Raw genomic sequence first — 27983 nt, 5'->3', positions numbered from 1 at the left:
TGAAATATAACTGAAGCTTTATTGGAGGGCTGGGCTGTGGTCAGTTGGGGCAGCCGAAGACCACCATGGTCTCTGTGAATGCCCCGAGGTTCTCACACTGTTTCTGGTTCTCCTCATCCTGGCATTCTTCAGCCTCGGGCCAGAGCTCCACCCAAGTATCCTTCCCAATGATGTAGCTGGTGCTGGGGAAGGGAGAACAGGTGAGGGTGGCTCCAGGGGCAGTGGGTGGGGCTAAAGGGTCAGCCACTTGCACAGCACAGCAGCAGGGTGGACACTTACTTGGGCTTCTCTCCCCAGAGGTCAGAGGACAGGCCCCACAGGAGGTACTGCTTCTTGTTCTGCAGCTTCAGGGATTGCCTACACTTGATGTGGCTGATGAACGTGCGTTCCTGCCCGACCTGCACCTCATCTGAGCCTGTGGAGCAGGGAAGGGGAGGCTGAGCTCCCGCAGAGGGAGCGGGGATGGGGAGGTGGGAGGACAGAGGGCTAGCTACCTGACTTGATGATCTGCTCGATGGTCATGACATACTCATCGAAGTCATTAGACAGCTTCGTAGCAACTAGCCTGGTCCTGTATACTGTAGGGGGAGGGGCAGTGATGGGCATGAGCTGGGTTGGCCAGTGGGCTCTCGCCAGCACATGCACCTGACCATGTGACTCCCCCACCAAAAGCAGAGACAGGCTAAGTTAGAGCCACCAACACCTTAGCTTGACACCTCCCAGGAATGCACACAACCAGGCCATCCCACAGCCACGCTCAGACACACTCATGTAATCCGCCAGGAATACCTGGGAGTAGTATACTGGCACAGCCATCCATGGTGAAGTCTCATGTGACTGAGGCTACGGGCAACCCCAGGCCACAGAACCACGTGCACTTTCATAGACACCCATACCATGGACACGATCAGAGTCTTAGGCAAGTAGTCACAGACAGAGGCAACTCTTCTCAGCACAGCCATCCAGATGACAGTATCATGCAACCATGGTAACTGGCCAGATCACACCACACACATGATTAGCCAGGTGTAAGGACAGTCATGTTCATGATGGCTATAACTGACATCCACAGTCACCCCTGACCACTCACTGCAAATATACAGCTATGCAAAGTCACCACTGTCACCAAAACACACATCCAGTTCACACTCAGGCATGTGCAATTACAATCACCTACAGCTACAGGCTCATGCACAGCTGTAGCTACCATGTGTGCGTGTTTGTGTCTGTGTGACAATGTTCATGGTATCTGTTATCCACTTGACAGACCTGGAAGAGGGAATCTCAGCTAAGGAACTGTTTCATCAGCGTGGCCTGTGGCTATGTCTGTGGGGGCATCTCCTTCATTGCTAACTAATAAGGAGTGTCCAGCCCACGGTGAGCAATGCCATCCCTAGGCAGGTGGGCCTGGGCTGTTTAAGAAACGTAGCTAAGCAGGCCAGGGTGTTCGGGTATTAGGACACGGCATTCCTCCGTGGTCTCTGCTTCAATTCTTCCCTTGATGACAAACGGTCAACTATAAAATGAAATAAAACTTTGCCTCCCCAGATGCTTTAGGTCATCCTCTGTCACAGAGAAGCCAATCGGAATACATGTACATGGTCATGTGTGTGGGCGGGTGCATGTGTGTGTGTGTGTGTGGAGGTCAGAGACTACCTTTGTCCTTTTCTGTTTTTGCATGTGTCTATGTGTGTGAGTGCAGCACTTGCAGAAGCCAGAAGAGGGTTCTGGTTCTCCTGGAGGTGACATTCCAGACATCTGATGTGGAGTGCTTGAACCCACAGAGACAGCTCTCCAGCCAGCCTTTTTCCTTGTGGTTTATTTGAGACAGGATCTCACTGAGACCTTGAACTCACTGATAGGGCTAGGTTGGCCCTGAGAACCTCCTGGCTCTACCTCCTTGGTGCTCAAGTTAGTGACAGGTGCCACCATGCTGAGTTTTTTAGCTAGGTGTTGGGGTATCCAGAGCCACACTGACTGAGCTGTCCCCATCCACAGTCCCACTCAGCCATGTCTATGGACTACAGCCTCCTGGCCAACCCTACCCATGGTCAACCCACCTTCTCTCACCACAGATTCCCTACTGTTTAGCTACGTTCTTGTCACTGAAACTTCAGGTTCCGGAGGAAGGGCCCTTGAGACTCAGGAAATAAGTGAGACTTACAAGGCCCACAAGGCCTCTTCCAGAGCCTATAAAAGTCATTCACCCTCCTGCAAGGAACCCCTCATTCCAGCTCTCATGAGGAACCCCAGCAACTCACTGGTTCAGCAGGCTGGACCTGGGTGGTCTGTGCTCTATCTGGGGTGAATGTCTCCCCAGGGAACATCACACAACACGGCCAACGGCCCTTCGCTACACATCTACACATGTCCCAAACACAACAATCGCACACAGCCACACGCACCACGGCTGTTCCCTGCTGGTCACACACCATCAAGCCACCTGTCTCTAACTCTGCAAGGTCTGACAAACCCACTAGAAGCCACACTCACCGTAGTCCACTCCAGGTTCGCAAGCCTTTTCCAGCCGGTCGTTCAGGCTGACCTTGTCCTGTGACTGATGCATGAAGCAGTTCTCTGCGGGGGCGAGGGGTAACACAGGCTCTTAAGTCCCTCTGACCCTCCAGGACCCACTGTATGTGTTGGGGCTGGGCCCAGAGGGGACACCTATCCCACTCCATATCCCCTGGACGAGGCTTTCAGGCCATTCCCCACCCATGGGGGAAGAGAGTCTGTGTCGCTGTGTCTTGCCCGGATCCACCCTTCACACCTCCAGGTGCCCACACCCCTGGTGCCAACCTTCCTGGTGCCCCCTCCTGTCGTCCACCCTCATGGTACCCACACTCATAGTGCCCACATTCCAGGTGCCCACCCTTTTGGTGCCCACCCTCCTGATGTCCACCCTCCAGCTGCCCACCCTCCTGTTGTCCACCCTCCAGCTGCCCACCCTCCTGATGTCCACCCTCCTGGTGCCCATCTTCCTGGTGCTCACTCTCCTAATGTGCTCCCTCCTGATGCCCACCTTCCAGGTGCCTACCCTCCAGGTGCCCACCCACCTGGTGTCCACCTCTGTTGCCCACACTCCTGGTGCCCACTCTCCAGGCGCCCACCCTCCTTGTGCCCACCCTCCAGGCGGCCACCCTCCTGGTGCCCACCCTCAGCACAGCGGCACATTTCGTTGTGGCAGAGCTTGCTCAGCATTCCATCCTCCTTATCCATATGGTAAAACCGGGTGCAGGATTCCTCTGTGGGGAGAGGTGAGGAGAAGTCAGAGGGCAAGGAACTGCACCACGCATATCATTCCTGCTAGGAAATGCCCAATGTTTGAGTTCCCTTAGTGCTGAGATGCTGGGTCCCCACACTCAGACCCCTGTGACGCTCAGCCTTTAGACGGTATTGTATTGAGACTCCATCTAGAGCCCTGAGATGTTCAGATGTCAAAACTCTAGGTCCCTGGGATTCTCAGGCCCCCCAACCTCCAGATCCCTGTGACCCTCAGACCTCCAACCTCTAGGTCTCTGGGATCCTCAAAACCCCAACCCTCAAATCCTTGGACTCCGAGTATCCCAATTCTTCTATTCCTAGGACCAAAGGAACCTCAACACATGGATCCCCAGGACCCCCAATGTTTGATCATTGGTGTTGCCAGATCTGATGCTCAGATCTCCAGGTTCCTTGAACACCCAGAACACCCAATATCCAGTCCTCGCTGGCTGCTCACCCAGGTTGTAATAGGAGTAGACCTTGACCGACCCGGGCTGGATGAGTCCCACATTGAAGTACTGGTGAACGTTGAAGGATAGACATTCTTCTTCAGAGTGTGAGATCTGAGGGGAAGAATGGAGCTGGTCAGTGAGTGTCACAGGGGAGCCCTTGGAACCACCGTGAAGAGTTGTGGGACCAAGCATATTCTAGAATAGTGGTTTTCAACCTGTGGGTTGTAAGCCCTTTGGGGGTTGAATGACCCTTTCACAGGGATCAACTGAGACCATCGGAAAGTACAGATATTTACGTTATGATTCATAACACTAGTAAATTTCAGTTATGAAGTACTGATAAAACAAATCTTATGGTTGGAGGTCGGCACCACACGAGGAGGCACAGTAAAGGGTTGTGGTGTCAGGAAGGTTGAGAAGCCCTGCTCTAGAAGGTGTGGAAAGAATCAGCATCAGTGAATGTTTGCAACCTCACTCCCAGTTAGAGGTATCAGGTGACAGAGCTCTGGCCGGCTGGTCACTGTCTCCCTGCTGTTGTTTGAATATGACTTCTCTTAATTTATACCACAGCCACAATGTAATGGCATAAACTAGACCCAACCTTTAGGGGAGATAACTGCGTCATAGGGGATTAATGCCTGTCTGGGAGGAGCTGGCTTTGTCACTGTGATGTAGGTCATTACAAAAACGAGTGGGCTTCCTGGACTTCTCTCGGCCCTGCCTGCAGTGTGCGGCTTTGTCCTTACACTCTCTCTGTTCATCATGCCTGGACGCTTTTGTTAGAGGCTAAATAGTTGAGATCAATCAGTCTCTGGCCGTTCTTATCCAATACTTTGAGCTAAGTCCCGCTCTATGTCACACCACCTCAGGTGTTTTGTGAGAACAACATGAAGGGTGCTGTGACAGTGCTCATGAAACATCACAGATAGCCAGGTATGGTGACGTACCACTATCACTCCTGTGCTCAGGAGGACGAGGCAGGAAGAACTGTTAGTTTGGGGCCAGTTCAGGCTACACAGAGAGACCCTGCATTCACTGTCAAACTCACTCAAAGTTCACTTCTCTTAGGCTATTGCTACAAATGTGAAGATCCTAAGGATGACAGACCCCAATGTGGAAGGAGTCTGGTCCCTGCATACGGAGCAGAACTCGGTCTCTTTTCACTTACCCACACCAATTAGACTATGAGGGAGACTGGTGACAGTCTTAGGCTGGTCACCTTATTTTACAAACTCTCTGACTACCTCACAGCACAGATCTTGTATTCCCACGCCTGGGGCTAGCCTGAGCTAACTGTCACAATGAAGGGAGAAACTCAGCTAGGAAGGGGAAGGAAGAGAGGCATGGAAGCCCCCCTGAGGCAACAGTACCTTTTCGAGGTAGATGATGAGGGTGTTCTTGGTGGAGAAGGCTGAGTTCATCTCGTACTTGGAGATGTATCTGTCCACTCCCGTGCTCAGCTGAGGGAGAGCAGAGTTGGTGAAAATCCCTCCTCGTCTCCCTGCAGCCTCTTCCAGATCTCAGACTCTTCTCCTGCACCCCAGCCCCCAGCTCCCTACCCGTTCCAGGTCTTTTGTGTCTGGAACAAATCCAGTCATCATGGAGATGTCCAAGATGGACATGGTTGCATCCACATTTCCCAGGTACCTGTCCATGGCAGAATAAAATGTTGTGTGATTTCAGGATGGGGGCAGCATCCAGGGTCAGTGTCTGGATGATGGTTCTCACTCCAGGCTCCTGCTTCCCACCCAGCACTGAAGAAGAGTCGGTTTTGGAGACATTTGTCTGAGGGCAATGTACGTAGACACAGAGAGGCATCGTGGTACATGATGCTGGCAGAGGCTGAGGTGGGAGGATTATGGGCAGAGGATAGCCTGGGCTACTTAGTGAGTCATCCCAGGGCTGGTGTGGCAGTGTGGATGTGGCAGCATGGTATGGAGTGGTGGAGGACCGGCATGGCAGTGTGGAGGGCTGTATGGCAGTCTGGCGGGCTCGCGTGGCTGAGTGGAAGGCAGCGTGGCATTGTGGAGGGCTAGCGTGGCAGTGTGGAAGGCAGCGTGGCAGTGTGGAAGGCAGTGTGGAAGGCAGCGTGGCAGTGTGGAAGGCAGCGTGGCAGTGTGGAGGGCTGGCGTGGCAGTGTGGAAGGCAGCATGGCAGTGTGGAGGGCTGGCGTGGCAGTGTGGAAGGCAGCGTGGAGGGACAGCATGGCAGTGTGGAAGGCAGCGTGGCAGTGTGAAGGGCTGGCGTGGCAGTGTGGAAGGCAGCGTGGCAGTGTGAAGGGCTGGCGTGGCAGTGTGGAGGGACAGCATGGCAGTGTGGAAGGCAGCGTGGCAGTGTGAAGGGCTGGCGTGGCAGTGTGGAAGGCAGCGTGGCAGTGTGAAGGGCTGGCGTGGCAGTGTGGAAGGCAGCGTGGCAGTGTGAAGGGCTGGCGTGGCAGTGTGGAAGGCAGCGTGGCAGTGTGGAAGGCAGCGTGGCAGTGTGAAGGGCTGGCGTGGCAGTGTGGAGGGTCAGCGTGGCAGTGTGGAAGGCAGCGTGGCAGTGTGGAAGGCAGCGTGGCAGTGTGAAGGGCTGGCGTGGCAGTGTGAAGGGCTGGCGTGGCAGTGTGGAAGGCAGCGTGGCAGTGTGGAAGGCGGCATGGCAGTGCGGAGGGCTGGCGTGGCAGTGTGGAGGGCTGGCGTGGCAATGTGAAGGGCTGGCGTGGCAGTGTGGAAGGCAGCGTGGCAGTGTGAAGGGCTGGCGTGGCAGTGTGAAGGGCTGGCGTGGCAGTGTGGAAGGCAGCGTGGCAGTGTGGAAGGCAGCGTGGCAGTGTGGAAGGCAGCGTGGCAGTGTGAAGGGCTGGCGTGGCAGTGTGAAGGGCTGGCGTGGCAGTGTGGAAGGCAGCGTGGCAGTGTGGAAGGCGGCATGGCAGTGCGGAGGGCTGGCGTGGCAGTGTGGAAGGCAGCGTGGCAGTGTGGAAGGGAGCGTGGCAGTGTGGAGGGCTGGCGTGGCAATATGGAAGGCAGCGTGGCAGTGTGAAGGGCTGGCGTGGCAGTGTGGAAGGCAGCGTGGCAGTGTGGAAGGGAGCGTGGCAGTGTGGAGGGCTGGCGTGGCAATATGGAAGGCAGCGTGGCAGTGTGGAGGGCTGGCGTGGCAGTGTGGAAGGCAGTGTGGCAGTGTGGAGGGCTGGCGTGGCAGTGTGGAAGGCAGCGTGGCAGTGTGGAGGGCTGGCGTGGCAGTGTGGAGGGTCAGCGTGGCAGTGTGGAAGGCAGCGTGGCAGTGTGCAGGGCTGGCGTGGCAGTGTGGAAGGGAGCGTGGCAGTGTGGAGGGCTGGCGTGGCAGTGTGGAAGGCCAGCGTGGCAGCTTAATCAGTAAAGTGCTTGCTGTGCCAACATGAGGACCTGAGTTTAATCCCTTATTATCGATGTTAAGAAGAAGAAGAGATCAACCATGGTAGCTAATGCCATTAATCACTTAGCCAATCTCCCTGGAACACACTTATAGTTCCAGCCCTGGAGGCACAGTGAGGAGGATCTTTGGGCTCACTGCCTGGCCAGCCTTGTGTACTTGGCCAATTCCAGGCCAGCGAGAGACCTGTTTCAAAGAACAAGGTGGAGGGCCAGTGAGATGGTTCAGTGGGTAAAGGTGTGAACCACTGCACTTAACAACCTGAGTTCAATCCCAGGACCCCACATGGTGAAAAGCAAGATCCAACTCCTACAAATTGTCTTCCTACCTCCATGTGTAAGCTGTGACATGAAAAATGCGTACACACAAACACACACTCACATACATATACACACATGTGCACGCATACACAGACACAGACATACACGACGCATGCGCGAGCGTGTGCATTCACAGATCACGGAGAGAGGAAACAGGCCAACAGAGATGGTCACAAATAAGAAAAGCAAAAACTGTCCCAGCAGTGAAGTCTGAGTGTGCCAAAAGCACTAGGCAGGAGGGACGATGGAGGGAATGGTCTTGTGAGAGATGTGTGGTGTGCCCGGGGGATGGCAAGCTTGCCAGCGCGAATGAAGACGTGAACAGAGGGAAAGGAGATGGACTGAGGAGACCACTCATGGGTACAGTGCTTGTGGCATGCCCAAAGCAGGGGCTCTGGCGTACCATGAAGACGAAGTCTTTCTACAGGGAAAGAGTAACCAGGATGAACCTCAGGGACCCAGATCCTCACCTGGTACAGATGCTAAGGGTCATGGTTCTCTTGGCATCTGCGGGCTTCTTGGCTACAAATAGAAGCAGAAGGATACGTGGTATCTTTGGGTCCTGGTTCAGGAGGAGGACAGGGATGGGACAGGACTGGGGTCAGAAGGTGACAGGGGGGTCATTCCTCTTACCTGTGTCAGGGGCTGGTTCTATAGTGACCCTGAGGTCGAAATTCTTGCAGGCAGCTTTGCCTTTGGCTTTGGCATGATACACTGTCACTACCTGGGGGGATGAGCACAGGATTCCATGAGAACACTGAACGGCTGAGGACAGGGAGAGGGGGCAGGAGAAAAAGATGGGCCCAGAAGGTGTGGGTCCCCTTCCTTACCGACAATGTGCCTTCGCCTTTTCCTTTGGCTGTCAGAGAGAATGCCTCATTTTGCTTGGTCTGCACAGGATTGGGGGAGAGAAGAGGGGAAGTTAACAGCCAGCTTCAGGACCAGGAAGATGGCCCAGTAGGCAAGGTGCTTGTCTGATAAACGTGAGAACCTGGGTTTGATCCCAAGAATCCATGTGAAACAAACTGGTCATGGGCTTGAGATCCTAGCACTGGGGAGGCAGAGACAGGGGGATCTTTGGCCCTGCTGGCCACCTAGTCTAGTCTATTTGGTAAACTTTAGCCCAGTGAGAGACTTAGCTCAACAAGTAATATGGACAGCACCTAAGGGATGGCATGTAAGGTTGTCCTCCGCCCCCACCACACAAATGTACCCACACCTGGACACAGACATGCATACACGTGAGCGCATATGGCTCCCGCAAGGCATCTGACCTCTCTCCTGCAGCCCTGGATGGTACAGAAGGTGGATGCGAGGGAGGGAGGGGTAAAACCATACCTCTTCTGATCGTAAGAGGCTGCCAGTTTCCCAGAGCAGGCGGAACATGGTTGGGGCGCTGCGGCTGGGAAGGTGGAAGGACACGTCCATGTTCAACTCCTTGTGGTCAGGGACGTCTGTTTGGTATTGGGCCAAGGCTTGGAATACCATGAAGGTCGCCTAGAGCCCGTGCAAGGGAAAGATGGTTAGCTTTGCATTCTCATTGGTGGTTAGGAAGTGCTGGGGAGAGATGATCATGTATGGGTCAGAATTATGGCATCAGTACCACACACAGAACCTGCCGGAGACTGCAAAGATAAAGTTGGAAAGGGGTGGATGTCCCAGAGCTCCCTGTGAGAGAAAATTGGGCCAGGGATGGTTATCAGTCGGCCTGTGGCCTAGGAACCACCCAACGGTGAAGGGAGTATCAGAGGTCACTAGGCACCAAAGGACTGTCTACAATCCTCCAAGGGAGCAAGGTTTTGTTCAGATGCCGCCGATGCTGAAAACACACCAGTATCTACCAGGACATACACATGCCTCCCTTTTCTTCCCTGCAACCTGGACTGAGCTGCAGCCGAGGGGTGCCGAAGAAACAGGCTTCCCTGCCACCTCACAGGTGGCAGTCCATGTGTAAGACTGAAGGTCTATAACCTCAAAACTCCTCACAAGGGAGGACTCTAGGGCTTAGGGAGCCAGGAATTAGTCTAGAACCATCTCATGAGAAAGACAATAGACCCAGAGTGTGGGGGCACCAACCTCTGAAGTGATATGGAGGATGGAACACCGAAAAGTGACTGGGAGCCCAAAGAAAGATCAAGCCCGAGCCTGAGCTTGGCCTAAATTGCCAAAACCATCATCTGGAAAGTTCTAGAGAAAGATGCATTGGGCAGTCCCCTTGTGGAGGTGAGAACAGAAATAGAATACACCAACGACAAAACATGAAAGGTGGGTGGTATTGGGATCTTGGTCTAGAACTCACTGATAGGAGAGTGTGACATTTGAGAACCCGGAACAGAGAATGCCATCTAGAACCCACACACGATAGAGAGAGAGAGAGAGAGAGAGAGAGAGAGAGAGAGAGAGAGAGAGAGAGAGACAGACTGACTGACAGACAGACATTGGGAGTCCCATGGAATGGAGGAAGGAAGCAATCTAGAACCCTCCAGTGATAAGGTGACATTGGGAGTATACTGAACCCATGAACATGATCTAGAGCCCACACATGACAAAGGGAGACACTGGGAGCCAGGTCAAATTGAGACCATGTTCTAGAATCTTCAAGTGATGGGAGGCATCAAAAGACTGATGGAAATAGGAACGTGACCTAGAACTTTCCAGTTAGGGTGCTGTTGGGGGGGGAGCCTAGGAACATGATCTAGAACATTTAAATGAGAACGGGGAAGTATTGGGAGTCTAGTATGAAGAATATAATCCAGAACCCTCTAGTAAGCAAGGGTGCCATTGGGAGCCTGGGAAACAAGGCACATGATGCAGTTTCTCCGTTAGTCTGAAGTCTCCTGCACTGCTCAGACGGAGGAGCTACATGCCTGGGTCTTGGTGTCTCCTCCGGGAAACCTGGGAAGCAAACGTTGGAACTGGAGCCCACATGCCTGCGGGGAGCCCACTTGCCTGCGTGGAGCCGTAGCCGCCCCCGTAGTATCTTTGCTCATTGAGCCAGCGGACCACAGGAGGCACAGAGTCGAAGTCTTTCAGCAGCAGCAGGGCCAGGAGGGCATAGGACGTGGCCTCCACATTGTAGAGCTGCTGGCCGGGCTCTTCCCAGCGGTTCCGATCTGCACAGGAAACACCCCAGCCTCTCATCCACTGTGTACCTGAGAGTGACTCGGGATCTGGCCTGCCCCATGTCCGGGTGGCCATGCTTATGTCCAACCCTCTTGTGCTCAGTGGGGACTGTCAGTCTGAGTGACCTGGGAGACAATCCCCTGATATGGAAGAACCCATCGTGACCTTTCTCTGGGGTGGGTACCGGAATGTGTAAGATGGAGGAATGAACCCAGCACCTGTCTGGTTTCCGATTAGCTCTCACTGCCTTGATTTCCCAGCTTGATGGATTCCACCCGTGAGCTGAAATGAAGCCTTCCTCCCTTGGGTTGCTTTCACTGGGGCACTTTATAACAACAACAGGAAAAGAACTCAAGAGCATCTCCAGTCCAGCAGCCCCTGCCTCTCCTTCAGTCGCCCTTCAGATGTGAATGCCCAGGGTATGGTTGAATGAAAGATGCTCCAGGACTCTTGTGTGATTTACATTGAAGAGTCAACAGACTTGAGAGGGATCCAATGCAGTCAGTGTGGGGCCGTACACCCCACCCCTCAGCTAAGAACCATGCAGCCTGGCTCACTGTGTGTCCAGGATCTTCCCCTTGAGGTGACCCTCACCCCAAATCACACACCCTTCCCCTTGAGGCGATTCCTCACCTTTGGCTGTGTTCAGGAACTTGCTGAGGTAAGGCTCCTCCAGTTTCCCCATCAGGGCCAGGGCATACCCAGCAATGGCCACTGTGTATGGTCTCTGCAGGTTCAGGTAACTGGCTTCGATGTACTCCCCTGCCTTGTTGATGCTCCCAGGGAGGCTCTGTGAGACACAACAGTTGGGATCTCACAAACATGACTTCTGGGCCACCAGGATAGCATCTGCCCTGTAAGGCTCCCCTGTATTTGGTGATGGGACTCCCCTGACTTTAAGAGTCCTCTAGTCATTGGGACTAGTGTGGTGCCCTCTGCTGAACCCTTTTATGCGCCTAGAGAAGTCTGTACACTAGGGGTGTGCAGAAGGGGGTGTGACTGTGGGTTCTTGGGTGGATGAGCCATGCCTCATAACAATGGTGAATTATGGTCATGTAAATACTCCCCAGAGGTTGTCACTAAACAAAACGACGTCATAAAATGTCCCACGATGGCATATACTAGAAAGCAGATCCAGCATGCCAGCTGGAGCCTTCCTCCATCTTCATGGTCACCATGTCGCCTTAGGAGGGGTTTGCCATTTACACATTCACTGAACTTGGATGGGTGGGTAGCTGTTCACGCTGAGTTGAAACATTCCCTCTGAGAGAGTGGCAGTGGTTCATAAAACTCAGAAAGACAGCAAGAGACTTAAAGGCTTAGAGGGCCCCAAACTCGGGACTCTTGTGAGAGCTGAGAGATGGAGAAATCCCCTCCTGGCTAAAAAGGCAGAAAGCTACCCTGTGGGGGGGTGTCTCTAGAGTAGACCCGACCACAGGCTGCACAGGGATCTCTAGCTGTGCAGCTTTTGTGACTCATTGTCCACGGTGTGGGCCTTTCGGCAATTCAGCTGCCCTTGCGTCCCCATGCTCCCATAGGTGACCCCAATAAACTTGATGCAATGTTCATCAAGCTGAACTTGGGGCAATCATTTTTTTTGGTTTGGTACTGATCACTATCTAGGATGATAGACATTTCTTTTTGTCTCCCCAGGAAAAGTCATATACTTTTCCAGAGGTTTTTGTGAAAACATCTGAGATCACAGCGATACACACCAGGTGTCATGGTTTTTCGTCAGACCATTTTTTGTAGAGAGGGCCAAACCTCCCAGCTCAAGGCAACAACCTCTCCCCTCATTAGCGTCAACTGTCAGCCTGATATAGCCCGGGGTATGAGAGGGAAACCCTAGTTGGCGAACTGCCTAGATCAGTGGGACCTTGGTCGTCTGTGGGGATTCTCTTCAGTGTTAGGAGATGTGGGAAGGCTGCTGTGGGCAGCACCATTCCTAGGCAGGTGGTCCTGAGCTGTCCAAGGTCTAAGCCTGCCAGTGAAGCAGCCAGCAGCACCATTGCTTTGGCTGTGAGTGAGCTGAGGTCATTGGTCTGAGGTAATGGAACAGCAAACATGCCTGCCCTTGATTCCCTGCCTCAACTTCCCCACCCCCCGGGGATGTCCATGATCTGGAGCAATAATCTGAAAGAAACCCTTCTCTCCCTCGGTTGCTTTTGGTCTTAGTGTTCGATCCCGGCAGTAGAGAAGAAACGAGAACACCCCTCCCCACAGTTTGGGTGGCTGACAGGACACTCACGTTGATCTGCCCCTCACAGATTTCTCGGGCTTCCTGCAGTGCTATGAGGACGAAGGCTGTGAGAGACACATCGGCCTCCTTGGTGTTCCGGAATCCACCCTGTGATGAGGAGCAGAAGAGAGGAGAGTCTTTATGCGTCTTTACCTGGATGTCAAGTACCCTGAAGACTTGTGGAGTCTGGGCTCAGCACTGCCACCCGGCTAGTGTGAATCAATTGAATTGTTTGTTCATTCTGTGTCACTGGGGTCCCCCTGGACTGCTGTCCCGGGTGTAGTAGGGTGTAATCGTTGAGGAAAAGCACACATGGCTAGCCTTCACTGGGCTTCTTGCCCAACAGGATGGGCATGAGCCGGTCAGCTACTCCACAGACAGACAAATGCTCCTTGATCTACGGTGGAGATCCCCGACAGGTCTACAGAGAATGTGGACTATCATGAGTCAAACACTTAGTAGGACCTGGGGAGAGGGCTCAAGCCTCAAGCCTGGGCCTGATGTCCCAGAACTCACATTTTAAAACATTAAATATCTGGGCGTGGTGGCATGTACTTGTGACCCCGGTATTGGACAGGCGGAGATGGCCGGATCTCTGGGGCTCAGGGACCAGCCAGCTTAGACTACTAGGTGAGCCATGGGATGGTGAGATACTGTCTCAGAAAAGAAAAAGAAAGGCTGGAGAGATGGACAGGGGACTGGAGAGATGGCTCAGAGGTTAAGGGCATTGCCTGCTCTTCCAAAGGTCCTGAGTTCAATTTCTGGCAACCACATGGTGGCTCACAACCATCTGTAATGAGGTCTGGTGCCCTTTTCTGGCCTGCAGGCATACAGACTGACAGAATATTGTATACAAAATAAATAAATATTTAAAAAGAAAAAGAAAAAAAGGAGTGCCCCTAGAGGGCTCTCTGGTCTCTCCCAAGCATGATACCACGCATGTCCCTCTTGTGGCTGTTTCTGTCAGCCGCTGGATTCTTGCAATACTTTAGTGTTTTACATATTTATTCACTGGGCTCCCACCTCCACCAAGTGACAAGCAGATGGAGCAGTGTTCTCTCCTCTCCCTCCTGGGACCCTCTACCCATCTCTGTCTGGAATCCCCATGCCTCTTACAATCATTTCTTGGTGAATCACGGGTCCGTCCTCCTGAAAGACTCCATCCGGCTTCTGTTTCTCCAGAATCAGCCATTTAACAGCCCCACACAGGACCTGAGAGTCAATGGCAATGAGGTTGGCAGCCAGAGAGAACACCTTGACCACGTAGGCTGTGAGCCTGGGGGTAGGGAACACCACATATGAACCATTCGACTTTGAGAGTCAGAAAATGACATCTTTACCCACCAATGAACAGAGAGTGGTGGTGCCCAAGTCACTGAGTTTGGGTGGCTCAAAGAGCATGAAGCCTGTTGCTTAAAGAAGTCTATGATTCATTCAGTTCTGCAGCCTTGGCTGTAGACAGATAGGGGCCAAACCACTCTTGGTAGGGATTCAGGCCTTGCTTGGGTGGCTATAGAGGCAGAGAAGGTCAAACTGAGCATCTGTACTTACCAGGTGCTGGGTGCCCGGTCCCTGAAGGCAGCATAGGCAAAACTGGGCTGTTTGAAGACCAGTTGCTGAGTGTACCCTGTGGAAAGTAGAAAGGGTCACTAAAGGAAGGGGTGGGCTGGAGAGATGGCTCAGTAATTAAGATAGTAAGTGGATAAATAAATAAATCTTAAAAAAAATAAAAAATAAAGGAAGGGGTGAGTTGAGCCTGGCCTGACTAAGGTGGGCAGTGGGTGCCCCACGGGCAGGACAAGGGTGGCACCTATGTGAGGTGGGATGAGGGTTCAAAGAGGGTAGGATCAAGATCCTGGGAAGGGAGTGGGTTTTAAAGGAAGGCTTGGAGAGGGAAAGCTGAGCTGGGAATGGGGGTGGGCCTCCCTGAGGAGAGTGAGCCCATAGAGAGAGAGTGCTTTGAGGGGTGGGACAGGCGTGAGGAGAGGGAAGCATGCTCAAGTAGGGCGTGGATTCTGGAAAGATGATTCAGTCTGGGTCCAGGGACCAGACGAGAGAGAAATCATCTCTGAAGGACATGTGGGGGGTGCGAGGGGTGGGGATAGGGAGTGTTTGGAGCAGAGGCGGGGCCTCTGGGCAGAGGGGCGGAGCTCCTGGGGACCAGAGGGAACTTCAGAAGAGAAGCTGGTTTGCTGTTTTCCAGCACAGGCCCCACCTTTCTTGATGAGCTCCAGAGACTCCTGCCTCTTCTCCAGGCCGAACTTCTCCCACTGTTCTGTCTGGTCTAGGTAGTGCACGGCAATGACTGTGGGGGTCATGCCGATCATGTTCTGTTCCCCGCAGCCCGAGGGCGTCACGATCAGGTGTTTCAGCCGCTCTGCGTCCACGGCGTCCTCGACCATCTGAACTACTGGGGTCCCTGGAGCAGAGTGTGGAGGAAAAGGCCTGTCAGTTCTGTCTCTGACCAGAGGAAGCCCAGGACTTGGGGACTGCAGGAGGATTTAGGGGGAGGTTGTGCCTCATCTTGGACATTTAATTTCACCTTTAGTCAAGATAATGGCAACAGCCAGACAGCTCTGGCTTAGAGTTCCTTGCTAATGTCTGTTGGAGAGCTCCATAGAGCATCTCATTTAATCCCCAAATTACTTTGGAGTTGGGCACTGTCTCTTATGCTGGCTTGTCAGAGGGGTACGACACCCCCTTCTCGTTCTTCCTGGATCCAGGTAAGAGGAGCAGAACCTCTGTACTTGGAGGGCATGGCTTCTCATTTAATTATCTTTCCCAGCATGTGCTATTTGCAGAACTAACTTCTGCAGGAGGCTCCTGTGTGCAGACACAAGCCACACTGTTCCCGATAAAGTGAGGGTTGGAAATGCTATGGCCCAACCCTTCCAGCAAACAGGCAGAGAGTATCTGTGGTGTCTGAATGAGAATCGCTCCTAGCACCTCCTATGTCTGAATGCTTGGTGCCCAGTTAGTAGAACTGTCTGGGAAGGATTAGGAGGTGTGGCATTGCTGGAGGAGGTGCATCACTGGGGTGGACTTGGAGGGTTCAAAAGCCCACAGCAGGCCCAGCCTCGCTCCTTCTCCCTCTGCCCGTGGATCAGGATGTAGCTCTTGGTTACTGCTCCAGTTCCATGCCTGTCCTTTCCCCGCCATGATGATTGTGGACTGATTGTAAGCAAGCCCCAGGTAACTGCTTCCTTTATAAGAGTTGCCTTGGTCATGGTATTTCCGGGCAGTGAGTGATAGACCAGTGACTAAGACAGTATCGTTGCCCTCATTTTTCACAGGGGAAACTGAGGCATGGGGAAGCATTATGTTAAGAAATGAGTCCCAGATCAATCAACTTGAAATAGTAGAGTTGAGATTTGAATCCTGTCTCCTGGTGCAGGGTCTTCCTCCTTCCCCCATGAGATAGTGCTCCATTAGCTTCTGCCCTGACCCCTGCCTGGACCCTCATGCCAGGGAAGTGGCCATCTTACCTTGCAGGAGAATTCTGGTCTCAGAGTCCGTGTCCGGCACTTGGTCACTGAGGTCTGCAGCGGGCACATCCTCCCTCTGCACGCCGTCTGCAGGGTGAGAGTGAGAGCGGTGGATTGCACCAGCCCCCCTGCCCTTTCCCTGGTGCCCCACACCACTCTGCCTGCTCTTCCTGCCTCCTCACCTTTGCCAAGCTTCTCTGGATTCAGTGTACGGGTGATCACAGTCTTGTTGACTCGTATGCCTTCTGGCTGTGAAGGAGGATGGATTAAATGACAAGAGACACATTGTAATGAATTAGGTCGGTATAAGTGACCAATCTAGCTCAAGAATAACAGGAATACTTTAATGGTTAAAGAGGGGAAAAAACTTACACTACATGTATGTTTGTGCATGTGTAAGTGTGTATGTGTGTGTGAGTGTATGTGTGAGTGTGTGCAAGCGTGCAAGCACTTTTGTGCAGGTGAACGTGGGAGTGCACGTGTTTGGGGTGTATGTGTATGTATAAGTGTGCTTGCATGTATGCAAGTGTGTTCTAGTGTGCATGCCTGTGTAAGTGCATGTGTAATGTGAGGTGTGCATTTGTGTATGTGTAGTGTGTACGCATGTGTGTACACATATGTATGTATTGTGTGCATGCATTGTGAGCATGTGCAAATTGTGTGCATACATGTGAGTGTGTGCATGTAAAAATGTCAAGGCTATATGTCTTCTTCTGATCCTGTCTTTGAGGCAGTCTCTCGGTAATCAGTGATCCTTTTCCTCTGTCTTCCCTTTTGGCTCTGGGGATCTGAACTCATGTTCTTATGCTTGGACAGCAAGCACTTGGCCAGGGGAGCCATCTCCCTAAGACTTTTCCCTTTTTCAAAATTTGAGACAGGGTTCCATTGAGTTATCCCTGCCGTCCTCAAATCCATGATTCTCCTGCCCCACCTCCTCAGTGCTAAGATTACAGTCCATATCCCATTGAGCACAGAGCCCAGAGATTTGTATAAACTAGTTCAGGGCTCTACACACCGAGACCCAGCCAGTTCTAAGTTCTGTATCACCTGAGCCCTGCTATAATCCTTGGTGTCTCAGAGCCAGGCCCACAGCAGGGAGATCTGAAGGCTAGGAGCAACAGATGCCTCCAAGGACTCACCACGACCTTCAGGGTCTTCTTGACACCATCACTGATGAACTGGCCAAAAACAGCAGCCTTGACCTCCACCTCCTGGAGGCCGATCTTCAAGGGGACAATGACGTAAGGCACTGCCACGGATGACTTGGGAGGGATTTCAACGATCTGGTAGTAGCGTTTCTTGGCGGTGGCCAGGCTGCAGAAGGCTGGGTTGTACAACAGTTCTACCCTCACCTACAGGGGAGAAAGGGGCCAGGGCAGGTGAGGGGGGATGAGGGCAGGTGAGGGCAGGTTCACGGGTCCTGTTCAAACTGACTGGCTCCCACCTTAAGCTTGTCGTTTTCACGGTAGTTGAAGAGCACAGCTCTGATCTCCACCTGCTCGTTGCGCACCACGGAGTAGGGCAGCCTCAGGTCGATGAAGAAATCCTGCATCACTGTGATCTCATAGGGGTCCGCCACACAGATCCCTGTGGACAGAGAGAGCAGTGTGAAGGGTCCAAGTGGGAGGGCTGTGCGGGGTGGGGCAGCCAGGACCTGCTTCAAGTTCCCTAGCCGGCCATGGCTGATCCCATTCGCAGACAGGTAGAGACTACAACATGCACATGGCCATCACGGCCAGCTGTGTCCACCTGTGTGTTTACATGTGCACATGCATGTGGAGGCAGGAGATTGACACTGGGTGTCATCTTCAATTGCTCTTCCACCTTATTGAAGTTTATGTATGTACACATGTGTCTGTGTGCATATCAGTGCAGTACCCAAGGAGGCCAGAAGAGGGCATCAGATTCCCCTGGACCTGTAAGCAGTTGTGAGCTGCCTAAAATGGGGGCTGGGAACCGAATTCTGGTCCTCTGCAAGATTAGTAAATGCTTTTAGACACTGAGCTCCTCAGGCCCTCTATCTCATTTTTTGACCCGGGTTTTCTTCTGACCCTGGAGCTCACTGATTGGCTCTGCTGCTTGGCCAGGAAGATCCAGTGCTCCTCCTGTTCCTGGCTCCCCAGCGTTGGGATGACAAACTGACACAAGGACACCCTGCTTTCTCTGCAGGTTCTGCGGCTGGAGCTTGGGAGATGTTTGAAGGGAGCAGTTCACCGCTGAGCCCCCTCCCTAGCCCCTCCCTTACCTTTCTTATCTGACAAGCTCACTGCCAGAATCTCCCAGGTGGTGATGGAGTCTTTGAGAAAGATGTTCATGACCTTCGTGGAGATTCTGAGTGGGGCAGAAATTTAAATTCAAGTGGTGAGATCTAGCAGGATGGAGACGGGTGTGGAGGTGGGAGGCCCCCTGGGGACAGGTGAGAGAGGAGCTCTGGGTTGCAGGCCATGGACCTCCATGGTCACTCCAGAGGAGACAGGAAGTTAGCAGGTGCAAGCAAGCAAATCTTATGCAGATTAGCTTGTCAGGGAAGATGCTTTCTGTCTTAGCCTCACTTACATTTTAAAAAATATATCTACTCTGTGTGTGTGAGAGATAGTGTGGCATCATTCTGCCCTGACTTCAGGTGGAGGTCAAGGACAACCAGTGGGAATTGGTTATCCCCTTCCACTGCGTCTGTCTTGGGAGGCAGCACCTTTATCCATGAACATCGAGCCATACCCATTCTTTTCTGGTTCCTTCAACTCCTCTATGGTCCACAACCAGCTCTCTGGAAACTGGCTTCGGGAGACGATATCTTCTTCAGGCATTATGTCTTCATCCATGTCACCTGAGGATGGGTAGATGTAGCTGTGGTCTGGGAAAAGATCCACTCTGGGGTGGCTCCCTAGCATGCATTTCTGAGCTGTGTAAATGCATTCACCCTGGGGTGAGGGTTTTCTGCCAGTCCCAGTCACATTGGGGATTTGCGGGGATTCCTCTCTCCATCCAGGAAATAAAAACTAAAAATCATGTTCTACGGATGTGTTGGAATCAAGACGAGCATTATCCAAGCTGGTTGGAACTCAGTAGGTAGCCCAGGCTGGCCTGGGATCTGCAGTAATCCTCTTAATTCAGCGTCCTGAGTGCTGGAATGAGAGGCATGTTCCACCACATCTATCTTCAATGTGGAATGGTTGTAGAACTTAACCTTGGTTTGGTGTGTAATGGGAGCATAGTTATTGTGAGGAATGCCCTGAGCTCCCTCTCCTCCTCTCCCTTCCCCAAGCTAGCTCTCCCTCACTCCCTTAGCCTCTTCCTTGCTATGAAGACCAGCTGGCCTCCATCCTCCTCATTCTGTCTTCCCAGGGTTCAGGGCTGGGGTCACAGTCTTTGGGCTACTCTTCCAGCAGAAAGGTGCAGCCACTGCATCACTGAGAAGCCCTGTCCTCTCCCTTGAGCCTCCATTCCCAATGTCACCCCGTGAGTTGCCACTCACTCCTGGCCAGGCCCAGCACTTGGTCTCGCTGGTGCTTCTGACGAAGCGCGGTGATGTAGTTGCAGCAATCTATAAAAGCCTTCACACAGCTCTCCCCCTTGCTGATGAAGCGTGCCCGGCGCTGGCAGGAAAACCTCATAGGGATATCGCGCATGCCATCCTCACAACACTTCCGCAGACCCTTGTCCGTGTACTGACCCGCTGTGGGAGGCCCGGACCTGGGGTCAGCCTTAGTCATCAGGAGAGCATAGGACCCAGCTCCAGACAGAATTTCCCATGGCAGGACCTTCCCCGCCTCCCTTGGGATTCTAACGGGGTGAGGGTGGGCATCAGCAGAGGACTCCTAACCTTTGTCCATCCTCTTCTCCGTCAGCTGTACTGAGCGACGGCGGCGGGCAGCTGGCTTGATGCACTCTGAATCTGAGGGAGAGCCCAGAGTGAGATGGGGGAGATGGGGGTTCATTGCACCTTTTTTTGCAGTAGAAGAGACTTGGGCTCAGGGAGCAGCAATGGAAGCTGGTGAAATGGCTCAGTTGGTATTGGGGCTTGCAGCTAATACTGATGACCTGTTAGATTGCCAGGACCAAAGAGGTGGAAGCTGAGAACTGACTGGTGCACGTTGTCTTCTAACCTCCACATGCATGCTGTGGTGTGAGCACACACAGACACATGTGCACACATACGCACATTTATGCATATCTGCATGCACACCCATGCACATGTCCATTCACAGAAGCATGCACACACATACGCACACCACTTCAATTAAATGCAATTGAAAATGAATTTTAAACAAAACAGGAGGTGCTGTGGTGGAGGAGGGGCCGAGACTCAGTTTCCTGCTCTCAGGGTCCTGCTCTTGGTGGGCATCTGGGGGTGAAGGCATGTCCTCCCTCCTGTCAACCGCTGTTCCCTTTTCTCACTCGTTCTCTGCTCAGTCTGCAGGCCTTCATTTGTTTTGAAGGCCAGTCCTGCATCTGCGAAGACCCCCGCATAGTCCTTTCCACTGCCTGGGGTGCAGCCGATGTCTGCCTTCTCTACCACGTCCCAGATCTGCAGGTGGCATGAGATGGGTTGGGTGGCAGAGGTGGGAGGGGGAGAGGCCAGGTCGGCAGAGCTTCTTGCAACCCACCATGATGTTCGACCTGGCCATCCTCATCCCTCAAATGCTCATATGCAGCCCCCAGCAATCTCCCAGCTCAGCCTCGGGCTCACCCTACACCCTCGTTTCCCCAGACTCTCCTCCAGGCCAGACTCTGGGACGCAGGTGCTCACCTTGCTCTGAGTGAGTTTGTTCTTCTTGTTCAGCACAAACACGCCCTTGTCCACGGCCACCAGGCCCACTCGGGCTCCTTGGTTTCCCTCGATCCTGAGTGTTGTTTGCTGCCCAGGTCCCGGCTGTCGGTTATTTCTCGGGTCACCCTTCACCATCAGCTATAGGGGGGCGGAGAAGCAAGATGGATGAGTCAACCCTGGAAGGACCACAGAGAGAGAGGGGAAAGGAGGGGAGACAGACAGACTAAAGGGAAAGAGAAAATGGGGGGAGAGAGTGGGAGGAAGAGAGAATGGGGTAGGAGTGGAGGGAAGAGATAAGTGAAAGTGAGCGAGGCCAGGAGAGGGTTGGGAAGAGAAGAGAGAAGAGAGAAAGAAGGGATGCAAAGGGCTGAAGTGATGGAGGTGCAAAGCAGGCAGAACACTGTGAGTTCCAGGCCCAACCTAGTCCACATAATGAATTTCAGTACACTCAGGGGATATAGTGAGACAATGTCTTTAAGAAAAAGAAAGGAAAGAGGGGAAGAGACATGAAAGAGAGAGAAGATGAAGAGAGAGAGAGACTCACCGTGCCTACACAGGAATCCTTTACATCCACCCACACAGAGTCTGCCACCACCTCCCTCTGGCCATTGGCTCCAATCAGGGTGTAGTAAGCCACCAGGCGGAAGGAAGGAATGAAATCTGGGGTGATAGGCAGGGCCAAGACCACCAGGTCCTGGCCAGGCTCCCGAACCTGGCGGCCTGCCTTCAGTAGCTTCCCTTTGTTCATAATCTGAAAGGATGATGGGCTGGCATGAGAACCAGGAAGGGGCTAGGTGGAATGGGTAGGGGACCCCGGAGCTGTGCAGGGATCCCTAGGATGGGCAGTGGAGACCCCGGGGCTTGGCAGGGATTCCTAGAATGCGCAGTGGAGATCCCGGGGCTGAGCAGGGATCCCTAGAATAGGCAGGGGAGATCCTGGGGGTGAGCAGGGATCCCTAGATGGGCAGGGGAGACCCGGGGTTGGGTAGGGATCCTTAGGATTTTTAGGGGAGACCCTGAGGTTGGGCAGGGATCCCTGGGAATGTTAGGAGGACCCCGGAGCTGGAAAGGGATCCCTAGGATGGGCAGGGGAGACCCCAGGACTGGGCAGGGATATCTAGGATGGGCAGGGGAGACCCTGGGGCAGTGCCTGGATCCCTACGATGAGCAGGGGAGACACCGGGGCTGGGTAGGAATCCCTAGTATGGGAAGGGAGACCCTGGATCTGAAAAGGGATCCCTATGATAGGCAGGGGAGACACAGGGCTGGGCAGTATTCCCTATGATTGACAGGGGAGATCCCAGGACTGGGCGGGGATCCCTAGGATAGGCAGGGACCATATAGCTGGGTGTGGATCCCTAAGATACGCAGGGGAGACCCTGGGGCCAGGCAGGGATCTTTAGGATACTGGAGAGTCGTGTAGGGGAGCTGAGGCTTCTGGTGACCACGGACCAGGTAGGTGTAGTAGCGGATCTTGGCTTCTTGGCCCGGGTCTGCGCGAAGGTGGAAGTTGACTTTGAGGTTGTCCCCTGGTTTCAGCTCTTCACGAGACACTGCCAGATGCAAGTAGTTGTTGGAGTTGTGCATAGTGCCATAGGGCTGTGCCGTCATGGTGTTGGTTGCTTGTCGTGTATCCAGGATACCACTGTCCTTAGTGCGTACCTAGGTAGGGGAAGAGGGAGGCACGCTGGTTCCTAGCGCTGCCCAGGGTGGAATCGCTGAAGCTCAAACAGGCCTTGGGATGCTCCATACTGACTGCCAGCTAGACAGCATGCAGAATCCACCAGGAGGCGAGCTCTGATCATGCCAGTGAGGGGTGCTAGATTGGGAAGACCCACCCTGTGGGTGGCACCGTCCTCCCCTGAGCTAGAGCACTGGACTGAAGAGGAAGGAGCAGCCTAGACGAATGCTAGTGCTCATCTCTGCGGATGGCATGTGAACAGCTGCTTTAGGTAGTCTCCTGCCTCTGCGCACCACCAGTCACTGGACTCTCTGGACACCTTCCTTCCTGAAGTGGTTTTTGTCAGTTGTTTTATTGCAACGATGTGGCATCCTCAGGGTGACCACGGAACCCGTCACGAAGCCAGCAGAGCCCCGAGTAGTTCTCTGGCTGTGGAGACTAGGGGCTGAGCTCTGGACACTCACTGTGATGGTCAGTCTATTGCGGTTGTTGGGTGTGTTGACACTCAGCCTGGCCACACCATCATCTTGGGTGACAGCCTGTGAGTCAACTCCTTCAATGACGACGGGCACTCGGGGGGCTGGAGAGCCATCAGGGTTGGTCACAAACACCTGTGGACAGAGGCGGGTGGTGGGGAAGTGTCAGGTGGTGTGGTGGGAGGGAAGCAGCTGGAAGTGGGGACTGGCCCCTCATCTTACCTTGATGTCAAAGGGCATGGCTGGCTTGAAGAATTTGGGTGTCTTGGTGAAGTGGATCTGGTACGGGGAGGTGACAATCGCGATCCCACTGCGCTCTGCCTCCACCATGTCACTACCTGAGGGGAGGAGTGGTAAATGTCTGGGCAGGCTCCCCAACTGCCCCTCAGAGTCAGGCCTCCTCCCTCAGGCTAGCCTTGCTATCTGACTTCCCTCACCTAAACAGGACTTACCTGAGTTCAGGATGACAGTGACTGAGACATACAGGGACTTCCCCACCAGGGCATCAGCGTTGGAGGGCCGTACCCCATCCAGCAGTGTCTGTCGTTGGAGCACTGCCTCCCCCCAACCATTATCAATCTGTGGAGGATAGAGGAGCCTGAGGGAGGAGCTGGGAAGGGGAGGAGCTCAGAACTAGTGGGTGGGTTCAGCAAGAGGAGGGACTGGGAGGAGCTCCCATCCAGCAGTGTCTGTCGTTGGAGCACTGCCTCCCCCCAACCATTATCAATCTGTGGAGGATAGAGGATCCTGAGGGAGGAGCTGGGAAGGGGAGGAGCTCAGAACTAGTGGGTGGGTTCAGCAAGAGGAGGGACTGGGAGGAGCTAAGAGGTGGGAGGGGCTCTGGGGCGGGCCTTGATCTCAGGGGAGATGGCAAGGTTCCAGGCTGTCAGGGGCTGGGGCAGTACCACCACGCGCTGGAGGGATTGGGACAGAGAAAACTTCTTGTCGCCATCCTGGACCCCAAAGATCACGAAGGCCATCCCGTCCACGTTCTTCCCATACAGGAACCTGCGAGGGAAGAAGACTTCGGGTACTGAAGACCTCTCTGACTGTGGCTGGAGACCCGTCCCCCATGCACTTCCTCGACCCTCACCTGGCCGAGATGGAAACTTCCAGTCCCTTTGGGTCGTCGATGTAATAAAATGGCTTTTCAAGGTTCACCAGGACCTCGAAACTGGGCAGCACTGGGGTGTGGTGTGGAGATAGCAAAGATGGCGTTGGCAGGGCTGCCAGGTTAGCACAGGCATGGCGGCCTTGTCCTTATCCCGAGCCTGTCCGGTCCGCCTGGACTTACCATACTCCTTCACCTCAAACTGTGCGGTGAAGATCTGCTGTGGTGCATGCTCGTAGAAGGCTCGGATCTTCCACTGTCCCATGCTGCAAGAAATGAGGAGTGTGACCCACCGAGCCTCCAAGTGCCTCCCCATCCCTCTCCTGGGACAGGGGAGTCCCGTTCCTGGAGACCCAGACATACTTGACCAGTTCTGGAATGTTCCAAGAGAAGGGTAAGATGCCATACTGGTTTTGGGAAGACAGAGTGTCTCTCTTGATGGGCACGCCATCGGGGGTCTGTAAGGAGTCAGGAAAGGCATATGGGATAAAGCAACTCTGAGAGGCCTAACCACACCATTCCCATGTCTGCTGAGGTGGCAGTTAGAAGCATAGACCTTGGTCACTCTGCCTAGGTTCAAATCCCTACTGTGCCACTTACAAGCTGGGTGATCTCAGACAGATGGCTCAGCCTCTCTGTGCTGTGCATTCTATGTATGTTTACATACATAGCCTGATCTCACTGGCTTAGGACATAGTTCATCCAGCAAATGCCTGGGTATTTACAAGATCAGGGGTGGTGTGTGTGTGTGTGTCTGTGTCTGTCTGTGTGTGTGTCTGTGTGTGTGTGTGTGTGTGTGTGTGTGTGTGTGTGTGTGTAGCAGAGGGAATGAGAGACAGAGGGAGGAGGAAGGCAAGGAGGGAACACGGCAGGATGAGCAGCAGGATGAGCAGCCCTCGTGCCCTGCAAGGAAGACTTGGGCTTTGATTCTAAAGAAGTGGGAGCCACTTGAGGGTTGTGGGGGAGAAGGAGGGGAAATCCTCACTCAGGCTTTCCCAGGTGCCCTCTACTGGGCAGACTATACTACAGGGAGTTACAATTAAGGGTCATCCCAACCTTCTGATTGGGAAACAGGCTCAGGGAGCTTCTCTGGGTTCAGATCCTGCATCTATGACCCTCCCTATTGGTATCCCTCCTATGGGGATCCCTAGGTCTCTGGCTCCTCTGCACTGGCCATGCTGTGTAGCCATTTGCCCCTTTCTGAGGCTCTCTGGGAAACTCAGTAGCTGGTACCTCAATGGTGATGACAACCGTCCTGGCCACGGGCAGTAGCTCGTCGTCTACGGTGAAGATCCGATAGAGGACTGGATGGTGTGGGGGAGACAAGCGAGTCCCATTAGACCTCAGGTTCTGGGAGGGTCCTCCAGCCCTGGTGTGTGCAGCCACCCGCAGCCCTTACCCGTGGAGCCTGGGGTGTAGATGGTCTTGTCTGTCTGGATGAAGAGGTACCCACTCTGGAAGCTCACCAGCACCACTTTCTCCACCACCGTTTGCCCGAAGCTTGCCACCACTGTCACATACTTTTGCCCCTTATTTGTCTGGAACTCCTTACTGGCGGGAATCTGCACATGGATCGGGGGGCAGTCAGGCATATGTGCCTCTGGACCTTCTGTGTCTCCCCTCAGAGGGGCAGGAGTCAGAGTGTCGGTGGTCAGGGAGTGGATTTTTGCAGCAGCTCAGAGGCCAGGGACTTGGAAGGTAGATTCTGAGGGGAGGGGCTCAGAGGGGTGGGTCTCAGAGTGGCAGAGCACAGAGTGGCGGAAATTAGAATGTAAATTCTGAGGGGAGTGGCTCAGAGGTGTGGGGACTCTGATGGGAGGGGCTAAGAGGGTAGAGGCTAAAAGGGGCGGAGTTCAGAGTTGCGGAGGGCGGGCTCAGAGGGGCGGAGCTCAGAGGGGTGAGTCTAAGAGGGGAGGGACTTAGATGGTAAATTCTGAGGAGAGGGGCTCAGAGGGGAGGGGCTAAGTGGACGCCGCTCAGAGGGGAGGGGCTAAGTGGGCGGGGCTCATGGGGGACGGGCTCAGATGGCAGAATTCATAGGTGCGCGGGGGCGTGGTAAGGGAGCTCATAGGGGCGAGGTTTAGAGTGTGGGGCTCATAGGGGAAGAACTTAAAAGGTAGATTCTGAGGCAAGTGGCTCAGAGGAGTGGAGACGCAGAGGGGAGGGGCCAGGGGCGGGGCTTAGAGGGGCAGGGCACGGAGGGGAGGGACTTAGAAGGTAGAGTCTGAGGGGTGGGGCTCAGAGGAGTGGGACTCAGATGGGAGGGGCTCAGGGGGCGGAGCTCAGTGGACTCAGGAGAGGGGACTCAGGCTGGACCTAAGGGGCTGTAGTTGTCTGTAGTTCCACATTCCCTTGCCCACCTTGACTGTGACGGTGCCCAGGTGTCTAGTGGCGCCTGTCAGCACTGTCTTCTCGCTGGTCAGCACCTGCTTCTTTGGGAAATCGTGCACAGAGACTGATACTGGGACGTCGTTCTGTGCCTCATGGGCCTCCAGCACGATGGTCTCTTCGCTCTCCAGCCTCAGGACATTGGGGGTGATGATGGAATACCTGCGTGAGGAGTACCGGAGAGGATGTCACCTCAAGACTGCAGACTCCAGCCCTCACCCGTCAGTGCCTGGCTGGCCCTGTCGCTGCTTCTGGAGGGCTCTCAGTGCTCCCTCCCTCTCCCTTCCCCTCAGTCACTGGAAGCTGGCTCTCCCTGGTTTTAGCACTTGGCTCGCAGGCGCAAGTGCTCTATCACCGAGCTACCCTCACCTCTTCTCACTCTTCTATTTGGAGACAGCGTCTTGCTAAGTTGCCCTTTGCTAAGTTGCCCAAGCTAGCCCTGAATTCACTATGTAGTCCAGGCTTGTCTAGAATGTGCGGGCCTCCTGCCTCTGTCTCCAGAGTAGCTGGGATAACAGGCCAGAGTCATCAGGCCCTATCTGAGCTTGGCTTTTGACAGTCCACACAGTCAACAGTTGCAGACCCCAACAGTGCCCCAATTCACAAATCTCAACCTCACCAATGCCTAAACCATGAGGCATCACAGACACCATAAGTCGACAGATCTTCTGTTCTATAAGTAGGCACCCCAATGCTACAGTAGGGGATTTGATGATCATGAGCCTGTAAATACCCTGACACTCAAGCAGACCAGATTCTGTGTGTTCATACATTCACGTGCATGCTCCTGACATGCGTGCGTGTGGAGGCCCGAGGGCGATTCACGTGTCCTGTGTTCCCACTCACACACCTTACTCCCTAGAGCCAAGGTCTTCTCTCTCTGAACCTGGTGCTGGGCTGTCTCCAGCCCCATACAGTGTGAGGTTACGGGCACTAAGGTCACTCCTGGCTTTTTCATGGGTGCTGGGACTTTGACCAAGGGTCATGTTCATGCAGCAAGAGTTCTTCCCCACCGAACCATCTCCCAGTCCCCACCCCAAACTCCTAACACCCATATCTTGTACCCTTCCCCCACAGAGAGCACTCTCACCCAGGTAACTTAGGAAGTCTACCCGGAACTGCACCCCAGAAGGTAACTACTTACATGGGACTCCCCAGAGCCAGGGGGGAGCTGGCAAGCAGCAGCAGCAGCAGCTGGGGCCCTGAAGCAGGTCCCATAGTGGAGGACTAAGGTGGAGGGAGTGAGGGAGGTGAGGGGCAGGGGCGGGCAGGAGTGAGCCAGTCTGCAG

At 54.0% G+C, this 27983-nt stretch overlaps 1 protein-coding gene across 1 annotated transcript; it reads right to left on the bottom strand.

Annotated features, from left to right (window-relative positions):
* Positions 1 to 27970, bottom strand: LOC142832231 (complement C3). Its single transcript, XM_075942553.1, has 41 exons — positions 27839 to 27970; positions 26667 to 26856; positions 25706 to 25868; positions 25540 to 25610; positions 24670 to 24764; positions 24490 to 24572; positions 24289 to 24379; positions 24101 to 24203; positions 23648 to 23774; positions 23418 to 23533; positions 23184 to 23330; positions 22491 to 22700; positions 21583 to 21789; positions 21018 to 21176; positions 20666 to 20795; positions 20091 to 20162; positions 19743 to 19943; positions 18986 to 19094; positions 18513 to 18598; positions 17712 to 17854; positions 17407 to 17619; positions 16450 to 16516; positions 16268 to 16354; positions 14998 to 15201; positions 14334 to 14409; positions 13899 to 14058; positions 12792 to 12890; positions 11177 to 11333; positions 10370 to 10533; positions 8759 to 8917; positions 8251 to 8310; positions 8054 to 8144; positions 7891 to 7942; positions 5276 to 5363; positions 5087 to 5176; positions 3722 to 3827; positions 3156 to 3245; positions 2494 to 2577; positions 495 to 578; positions 280 to 415; positions 1 to 182 (listed from the first exon to the last, which is right to left on the bottom strand). Exons 1-41 carry the CDS (start codon positions 27910 to 27912, stop codon positions 41 to 43), a joined length of 4986 nt encoding a protein of 1661 aa, XP_075798668.1. The 5' UTR covers positions 27913 to 27970; the 3' UTR covers positions 1 to 40.
* Between the last annotated feature and the right edge of the window lie 13 nt (positions 27971 to 27983).

Source organism: Microtus pennsylvanicus, chromosome 12 (assembly GCF_037038515.1).
Source record: "Microtus pennsylvanicus isolate mMicPen1 chromosome 12, mMicPen1.hap1, whole genome shotgun sequence".
Taxonomy (NCBI): Eukaryota; Metazoa; Chordata; class Mammalia; order Rodentia; family Cricetidae; genus Microtus; species Microtus pennsylvanicus.
This window is presented reverse-complemented; position numbering and strand designations above follow the sequence as displayed.

What these genes read in the sequence shown, in the direction of transcription:
- LOC142832231 (XM_075942553.1), bottom strand. Translation starts at nt 27,912, where the DNA reads ATGGGACCTGCTTCAGGGCCCCAGCTGCTGCTGCTGCTGCTTGCCAGC. An exon ending in AAGGAACCAGAAAAGAATGG is followed by an intron (nt 18,599 to 18,985) that starts GTATGGCTCGAT and finishes TGCCCCACTCAG; the next exon opens with AATCTCCACGAAGGTCATGA. An exon ending in GAGCTTGTCAGATAAGAAAG is followed by an intron (nt 17,855 to 18,512) that starts GTAAGGGAGGGG and finishes CTCTGTCCACAG; the next exon opens with GGATCTGTGTGGCGGACCCC.